Genomic DNA, 9,494 nt, shown 5'->3' with positions numbered 1-9,494 from the left:
AAATCCTATGCTCAATTGCCCAGTCCATTTCACTATGTTTGAGCATATCCTAATGACAGGCAACTTTATTCTCATCATGATTAAGCCTGACGAAAATACAGACAGTGAGTAAACAGCAGAGCTTCTGTCACCAGGGGATGGGAGCTTGCACAATCTTGCGGTAAACGGGAATCAAAGTTGCGGGTCGCGAATATATGTGACTATCGAAAACATATGACCCGACGTTATGCTTTCAACCGCAAATGAAGATTGATTCGATTTGTCAACATTGAAGTAGATTCTGCAGCTAAGTAAAAGTGAGTTTCAAACTAGACAAACTCGCCACATTTTGCGAGTACTGGTGGCCATTTCACCAATATTACAACCACGCAATATTGCGATTTGTACCCATGCAACACGTGAGTTACGCACGTGCAGCCGGGTTGTAAACATAGACGTGGTATGATCCGTTGTTTTGTTTTATAAATTCTACATTGGCGAGCTTATTATTCTGCCATGAAAGTGGTATTGTAAGCTAGTGTAATTGTATATTCTTCCTTTATGACAATCCTTGCTATTTTCACCGGCTCATTATTTGAGAACAATGATTTATGATTGCCAATACAAAACGAGACCGACGAGGGACTGTGAACGAGTTTATTTTCTGGAGTAATCTGCAAACAACGGCAAATCACATGGAGCAAAAGGAGCTAACAGGGCGCACACTTCATTCTTTGATGGGGGATTTATTATTGAGAGTAACATTTTATGAAAATGCATTGGTCAAATTTATATTAAAAGAAGTCACAAAATTGTTTTGATGATTAAAATAAATACTATGTTTTCCAAATCGATGTTAGCAAATAGAATGTCATTAATAAAATTACAAAACAAAACTTACAGAAAAGATACATTCCTATGTTGATAATGAATTCTTCCAATTTTGCCAGACAAGCTACCATTGGCCCTCTCTATGGTATCTTTTGCATATGCATTGTATAATTTACAATAAATGAATACTCGGCTAGGAACAAGCGACTCAAGTCGTCAGAGCTGCCTCGCGCTACCTACGACTGTTGCATGTGTAACATCGCACTGCGACTGTTGCATGAAAGGCAGACAAATAGGCAGCGCCTAACGACTTGTCATCAAGTCTAGACAGCTCTCTAAGAACAACTCTACCTGGCAAGTAGATACACACATGGTGTTACCGCAAACCAAATATATATTATGAAATTTGTTTGTGTAATAATTAATTTGTATGCGTCCTCACCCCATTACTCTTAAGTCCATCCCAGATAGCAATTACGCGTTGGGCCAACATTAGTTTTTTGAAATTGGGCCAATGTTGGCAACCCACGATGGCCCCACTTGGATTTGCTCATCGGCGCGAGGTTGGCCCCATTTGTTGGTAGATGCTGGGGCCAACGTGGGCCTTCTTTATTGGGCCAACGAAAGTTTTATGGTTGCCCCAACTGCGTGTTTTTCGTTGGGCCAACTGTTGTAAATTACTGGTGGGCCAATAAACACTAGCAATCGTTGGCCCATCTGTAGCCTAAGCGTGGGGTCCCTGTCGGCCCAACGTAGCATTTAGACGCCGGGCCAATGGACAATAGCAATCGTTGGCCCATATGTAGCCCAAGGGTGGGGTCCCTGTCGGCCCAACGTAGTTTTGAGACGCTGGGCCAATGGACAATAGCAATCGTTGGCTCATCTGTAGCATAAGCGTGGGGTCCCTGTCGGCCCCCAACGTAGTTTTTAGACGCTGGGCCATTGGACGATGGCAATCGTTGGCCCATCTGTAGCCTAAGCGTGGGGTCCCTGTCGGCCCCAACGTAATTTTTAGACGCTGGGCCAATGGACAATAGCAATCGTTGGCCCATCTGTAGCACTAATGTGTGATGTACATCAATACCAGAACAAAAATTAATCATTCAGAAGTAATTATTTACTTTCAAGTTTAATATCAAAACAACAAATTTCACAACTGTGCAAAATAAATTAACCTTAGCCTTACTTCAGTCTTTCTGCATAACTGTTGACAAAATGTAATGTTCAAATAAAAGATACAGCATAAAACACGATTAAGCATGCTGCAATGTCCATTTTTTTCAAATTGTGTCCAAATTAATGGTCACCAAAAGTTCTTTTGCACACACCTTTGTGGATCCTCTTGTACAGAAGTGTTTAAAGGGACACAGAGGGAAACAAATCAAAAAAGTATCTCACAGCTACGAGTTGGCCTAATTCATAATTATGACTTCTATACTTTCTAACAATTATGCCTGCATAAATATGACTTAGTTAACTCATAATCTTAAAAACCAAGTCCCAACTATGACTTATTTTGTATTCGTATCTGTTTTTGTATGTCCTTTTAACGCTTTCATACTCATTTAGTAAAAAAAAAAAAAAAATATGAGCCCAGCAAAAACAACAAAGTAAAAGGGGAACTTGGCGGGCACAACAAACCCTTTTTGCAATTATTTTCCAAAAACAAAATGCGAGTTCTGTTTTGTCTTATAAAGCCTATGAAGCAAACTTCTACTGGAAGGTTGCAAGATTACTTATTGATTATAAATTGGTTTTGCACTTTTGAAAAAGTTGGAATTAAACACTTTATTATTGACCATGAAACCTTTTCATGTGCTTCAGTATCAATTAAAAATTAATTAATATGGCAAGATAAGATTGTTTTTCTCTTCGCAAAACAGTAGTTTAAGTCAAAAGTTTTATAAAAATGGTCATCAAAACATGATAAAGTACTGCTTTAGTCAACAGGTAAGTCGAGGTTACCACAACAAAAAAGGAAACAGTTTTAATTCTCTTCACTGGACCCGTAATCCTCCGTGGATTCTTGACTGACACTGGCTATAGCTGCTTGGCGAACCGCTGCTCGTCTTGCTCTGCCGCCATCTCGATCCTTTGCATACTTCAGCCAGTCCTTTATGACGGAGTCTATCTCTGAGTTGGTGGCCGATCTCATTCCTGAATTTCTACGAACTGAGCCTAAATGGAATTGAACAGAAAATGTCCATACCTTGTTACAATTACAGAAGATACATTTTTTTAACTTTATTGAATTTGTATTAATTTGAAATTAAAATCAGATGAAGCTTATTTTATTTGTGGAGACTCCAAGTGCTCAGTTGGCTTTTAATATTTCCTTTAAAGGCAGTGGACATTATTGGTAATTGTCAAAGACAAGCCTTCACAGTTTATCAACATATGCATACAATAACAAACCTGTGAAAATTTGTGCTCAGTCGGTCATCGAACTTGCAAGATAATAAAGAAAGAAAAACACCCTTGTCACATGAAGTTGTGTGCGTTTAGATGGTTGATTTCGAGACCTCAAGTTCTAAACTTGAGGCCTTGAACTCAAATTCGTGGAAAATTACTTCTTTCTCGAAAACTATGGCACTTCAGAGGGAGCCGTTCCTCACAATGTTTTATACTATCAATCTCTCCCCATTACTCGCCACCAAAAAAGGTTTATGCCAATAATTATTTGGAGTAATTACCAAAAGTGTCCACTGCCTTTAATCATTTTAGTAGTAGTTCTTTAAGAAATAGTTATGTAATGGACCAGCTCTGGTATAAACTTTAACTGAACAACCAGTAAGCTTTCAGACTGGAATGTAAATGCAAATATATTGTTATTTTTCCGAGCAGGGAAATTTAAGATTTTCAAACCAGGGCACATCTAAATTCATTCAATAGGTCATTAAATTTTCAAAGCTTACTTACGTTGAATCACATTGACCAAGCGAAGCTTGCTGAATGCTTCCTTGGTACCTTTCCCAATCCAGTTAAATTGTCGAGCGAGATCATTTGTCATTGTGCAGGACAGAATTCTCCTCACAGTGTTTGCCAGGTTGTCTCCTCCAATTGTTGACAAATATGTCACCTCTCCGATAAACCACAATAAGGACAGTTAGCAATGCCAGCCTTTTACAATTTTGTGCTGATTGTGCAAAACGAAAATTGGACTACAAGTACTTGTTTTGATTTATCAACCACGCGCACAACACCCCTTACACAACATAACCTTGGAAAGGTGACCACAAAGTTGATGAGTCTTTGTTCAATACATTTATTCCAAACACTTGTAAAAAAAGGAATTACTTTACTTAATTCTTTGCAAACAAATTCTTTACATTCTATTCCTTTATAATAGATGTTGGTATTTTGACATGAAGTCTAAACATTACTTCTGTAAGCAACAGATTCTTTCAAAATACAAATGCAGTATTTGTTTTTATTTTATCTTTTATTTCACTTACCAAACGCTTCTCCTTTTCAAAGTTGTGAAGAAGAGCTTCCAGATCTCTGACATCCTTCACTAGGTTTAAAGGAAACTTTACTCCTTCAGGTAGCCCACCACTCTCTGATTCCTGCTGTGTGTTGCTCTCTAACCTTCTCAGGATCTGAACGAGAATCGCTCTGTTTTCTGCAGCTATCATCTTTTGTTCTTCTATCAAAGTCATGATCTTCTTCTCAGTTGCTGGTGAAAAAAAAATATACTTTTCATCATCTGTATCAAATTATGTGTGTGTGTCAGTACAATCAATTTTCCAAGTGATAACTCAAGAAGCCTTTGCGAGTGACTCAAAACTTAGTGCGTGGATTGTTCTGGGATTGTGTCTTTATTCAAAGGACAAGGTCATTATTCAAGGTCAAGATCAGCGGGCATTTGTGTTTGACAACACATTATTCTTGTCTTGTTTTTATTAATAGAAACTACAATTCTGAATATTTTTAAAACAAATACTTGTAAAGGGACTGAATTAAAAGAATTGTTTAATTGCAATAGTTCCAGATACCCACACAAATAATTTTTAACAGTACCTGTACAGCCAATAGGGCGGATAACACTCTTTACTGGTGGTGTTCCTGACCTAAGCAAGGTTGTAGGTGGAGATGGAAGCCTAATTGGGGAAGATGACGTAACCGGTGTTTTTGTTGAGACGGACTGATGGCTAGATGACTGACTTGGGGTTGAATTGAATACTCTCTCAGTTACATCTTCATCAGATGATGAGTCTTGCTGGTATCGTGGGTTTGGTCTGAAGATTTTTGAGAAAATTGTTACTTCACCATTGAATCAGTATCACATCAAATATAACTTTGTGAATGAGACTCGTATTTCAGGGAAAACATTTCAAAAATGAGACATGGGATCCCCCATTTATAAAATCGCTTTAGTTGTTTCGTTGGCTTGGTGAGATGCTCCTTGCATTAAATGTTTAGTGTAGATGGTGTATACAGGAATGGGCCTATGCATTACTCATACCTGTCAAATAAACATGAGTAATCAGTACCCAAGTAATTCAGTTACTGTTGGATGTTAAATTTACCAGAACATTTTTAAACTTACCTTGCTTTTCTCTTCGGAGGCATTTCTGTCTCTGCATCTGTAGCCAGGTCAGATGTTTCCTGTGCTCGTCTGACCTTAGCCATTCCTTTTTCATACGAAGCTAGAACAGAAAAAAATGAAGATATTCTTTTTGGGTAACTCCAATCCAGATTATTTTTATATATATCGTCGAATGCCCGGTAAAAGGACCTAAGGAAAAGTTCCCGTTAAAAGGACGTAAGCAGTTAATGTGCAAAATCGGGTTTCATGAAAACTGAGTGCGAAAGTTTGATCTGTTTTCTGCCATGTATTAATAAATATAGGAAGTTTAAATTCTGTATGGGAATGAGAAAACATGTCTTTGGGGTAATTCTAGCAACACAAATCTAACATTTATACCATATTTTTTGTCAGAGGAGCCATTTTGTTGTTTACGCCCTTTCATTGCTGAAAAACAGTACTTTGTGTGCCCGGTAGTAGGGCGTAAGGCCTTATGCCCTTCTACCGGGCACACGACGATATATACACATATATGACAAAGGTCCGGTTTGGATCGAAAGCTAAGGCTATCTCCACCTTGTTTTATATACACATCAAATAATAAACCACATTTATATATATATATATATATAAACATATGGGGGGGGGGGCAACAAATTAGGTCATTTCATAAGTCACATAATGGGTCCCCACGTGACCTCTTTAGATTTCACCTAAAATATTTAAAACATAGTTTTATCCCACAAACTCAAACAAAGTAAAGATTTTTTTTTGGGGGGGGGGGTTGTCAAAATTCAAACTTATTATTTGTAGAGTTTTCAATATTCTCTACAAATATAAGTAGTTATGAGCAAATGAAATTGGTCTAAAAGTGTCAACAACATTTAGTTTGTAAAACGATGACACGCCCATTTTGAAGGCAGATATTCTGGACCAGATTTGTGTTGCCTGAGTCAGCCAAATCTAAGGGGTCACATGCGGAAACGTTGGAAATTTATTTAACTTGAAATCAGAATTACCTCCTTTTTACTAAAGAGTATATAAACACAATGGCACACTTCGAAATGCATTTCCTTTTAATAGTATAGATAATTCTTAGTTTATATGACTTCCCCACCTGTGTGTCGGAACACAACAAGTACTTGGGTGATAAAAACAAAACAGTATGTGCTTAGATACAACGTAGTTATTTAACTGGCTTACAAAAATTGCAGTGTATGCAACTTTGTTTAGGGGGACAATGTTTCTATGACCTAAAAGTAGAAAACAAAGAAACCAATAGGGAAATGAAATGGATGATAGTGACACTGATGATTAATTCAGATGAAAAATAAATAAATATACAAATTCTTACCTGTTTTTAACATCAAACGGCATGGATACTGATCAAAATCATTGTTTGGTGGTTCACACTTTTGAACAGCCTTGTCAATTCGAGTTTGTGACTTGTAACATGAAGGCCACTTTACACATGTATCCTGCTTGCTCAGCCAGCTTTCTGGCACAAGGGACACTGAGCCCTCATCAACAAACTCAACAACTGCATACATAACTTCTATTAAAAAAAAGTGTGAAAAAATGTAAAATGTTTTTGCTATTTAAACTGAGAGTATTGTGCGGATATGATTGCCATTCACAAAACTGGTAAGTGAACTAAAATTAACTTTGAAAACCATGTTACATACAAAACACAAGACCTTTCCACTTTACCAATATTGATATTGGAATTTCGTTGTTTTCTAATTCTTGTTTTACTCGTCTTCAGTCATGTTGTGTGTACTTTGGCAAGCAAAGTTTCAAAGAGAATCATGAACACAAATAGTATCTGTACAGCGAGAGAATATTACATCTAAATCTAGAGTTTTTGCCTTTACGTACATTTGTAATGTTATACAGTCTTAAAATTATGTACACTAGATACCAGATTGGAGATACCGTGGAAGTGTTTTATTTACCTTACTTGATGATTTAGACCAACAACCATGTGCCCGTTTTCACAGGGAAAGATAGCACATTTATGTTTAATTTCTTTCACTGAGCATGTATGAAGTGTGTCCTCAAGACAATCAACTTTGTGTATTCCCAAACAACTGGAGGGTAGAGGATATTCAAAAAAGTTCTCCATGCTTTGAAACAACTCATAAACAACAAATATTTCATTATCCTGCAGAATATTTCTTACAACACCCACACCTTCTGCTACAGATATGCAACTATCATTTGGGGATAGAGAGATGTGGCAAGAGCTAAGATGGAGTTCTTTAAATTGCTTGCAACTATGGAAGTTGGGCGGCAGAGGACCGTTCATGTGTTCTTTCATGCATTTGGACTGGCTCACTTGCGAACTACAAGGACACTGTTTGCGTGGGCCATTACTATCTTCTGATAGCCGGCGAATGACCTGTTCAAGGGGGAATGATGGTTTCCTAATAAGGCGCTTCAGCTTATGAAGATAGTTCTCATATGGAAAACTTGAAATTCTATCCAGTGGGCCAAAACGCTTTACATCTTCTGCTAAATGTAACAAACCATGCACATTGTATACAAGTTGATTTCTTCCATACAATTCTTCAAACTGTTTTACAAATGTAAGTAGCAGTTCCCGTGCATAATCATTGTAGGTTTGGCACAGAGCAGGACTTAAAAGAATGTGCATACCCACCGACAGAATAAGAAAGTGTTTGTATACTTTAATTTTTACCCTGTCCTTTAAAACTAGCATTCCAGTGTACAACAGCAGTTGGCGGAACTCTGTCGCTTTCCAACGGTCAATTTCACTCAGTGATCTTGGACGCCTCCCAAATTCTTTAGGCACATTATTTCTGATTTTGGTCAGAGCTTCTGATATATAACCGATTTTGCGACTCTGCATTCTACATGCCAGAGGGCCTTTGATTAAAAGAAGCATTAAACGTTTGGTCACACCCAAACACACTAAGTGCATGTAGTCTAATGGGAAACCAGAGACTAACCCCAGCCCTGTTTCCCGCAATGGACTGGGCCCATGATGATGTTCTTCGTCAACCATTTTTGCAAATTCATCATCTGTTCTCAGTTTAGCATCACACTCTGGATATATTATTTTATTAAGCCACTCGCCCTCTACCCAGCACTTGTCACAACCATGGTAACCAGTACATCCTTTTACATTTTTGATGTACGATCTTGCTGGGGTATCACAAATGACTGAGGAGACATTTATGGTGAAGCTCTTTCCATTAAAAGCAAACCCATCATCTTTTAATTTTACAACTTCCTCCTTAAAATCGTACAAGTACTGTTCAAGGTTATTTGGCTTTTTAGAACCTACGAATAATGCTATTGTAAATGGCTCTTTGCAGCTCTCCAAGCAACCCAAAATGGGCCAGAACTGAGTGCTGGTACTTCTAAATATTGGAAGTCCGTCGATGTTAATTTGTAAATCCAAAAGTCCTTCTCCATTCATGATTTCTGGATGAGACTGTATTTTGTTTATTACATTGTGTTCAATTCCAAAATGATAATATTTCCCACCAGCTAACTCCTTCACATCGTACAAAGTTCTCGTGTGTAGCAAACTTCTTGGATCCTTAGGCATTAATGGAAAATGTGGTTTTAATATATGTTGCAAGGACCCCAAAGCAGACAATGGAATTTTGTAATTAGTTGCCCAATCTGAAATTTCATTGATAAAATTCCTCTGTTTGTCCCTTTCAGAATCATGTTCAGAATCAGAATCATGTTCAGAATCATGTTCAGAATCACTACCAAGAAAGCTGCTGTGTAATGAGTACAAATCAAAATCAGTTGCAATACTGCTCAAATCAAAATCTTCAAAGTTAGTAGGACTACTTTCCCTACTGGGAGTACTAGATGTTTCCTCGGACTGTTCGTTATTTGTGGATTCCCCGTCACTTTCATTTTCATATCCCACTGAAGACTTGATCACTACCGATGAAGCTACAACATCATCAGACACCGATGAGTAGTATAAGCCAACACAAACATCATCAGTTTCACAAACAATGTCATCAAGGTGCGCCGCAACCCTCTCTCTTATTTTCCTTCGTTTTGTCCAGTAAGACGCCCCGTACATTTTTAATAGAAAAGCTTTTCAAAGTGGCCAACTACATCATGTTTTTACTGAAGTGAATGAAATGAATGGTCGCCCAGTGTC

At 37.8% G+C, this 9,494-nt stretch overlaps 1 protein-coding gene across 1 annotated transcript; it reads right to left on the bottom strand.

The window, feature by feature from the left end:
• Positions 1-1,266: 1,266 nt before the first annotated feature.
• LOC139943125 (uncharacterized) lies at positions 1,267-5,453 on the bottom strand. The gene is made up of 5 exons (XM_071939942.1): positions 5,360-5,453; positions 4,831-5,048; positions 4,266-4,486; positions 3,730-3,889; positions 1,267-2,988 (listed from the first exon to the last, which is right to left on the bottom strand). The coding sequence occupies exons 1-5, from the start codon at positions 5,440-5,442 to the stop codon at positions 2,798-2,800; spliced, it is 873 nt and encodes a 290-aa protein (XP_071796043.1). The 5' UTR covers positions 5,443-5,453; the 3' UTR covers positions 1,267-2,797.
• Positions 5,454-9,494: the final 4,041 nt, after the last annotated feature.

The sequence above is a fragment of the Asterias amurensis genome, chromosome 10 (genome assembly GCF_032118995.1).
Source record: "Asterias amurensis chromosome 10, ASM3211899v1".
NCBI classification, from domain to species: domain Eukaryota; kingdom Metazoa; phylum Echinodermata; class Asteroidea; order Forcipulatida; family Asteriidae; genus Asterias; species Asterias amurensis.
Note: the sequence above shows the minus strand (reverse complement) of the source record. Positions and strands in the feature narration are given on the sequence as shown.

Coding starts and splice junctions, on each gene's coding strand:
- LOC139943125 (XM_071939942.1), bottom strand. CDS start 5,442: ATGGCTAAGGTCAGACGAGCACAGGAAACATCTGACCTGGCTACAGAT. Junction 5,049..5,359: donor CCTCCGAAGAGAAAAGCAAG/GTAAGTTTAAAA, acceptor AAAAATCTTCAG/ACCAAACCCACGATACCAGC. Junction 3,890..4,265: donor TTGAAAAGGAGAAGCGTTTG/GTAAGTGAAATA, acceptor TTTATCGGAGAG/GTGACATATTTGTCAACAAT.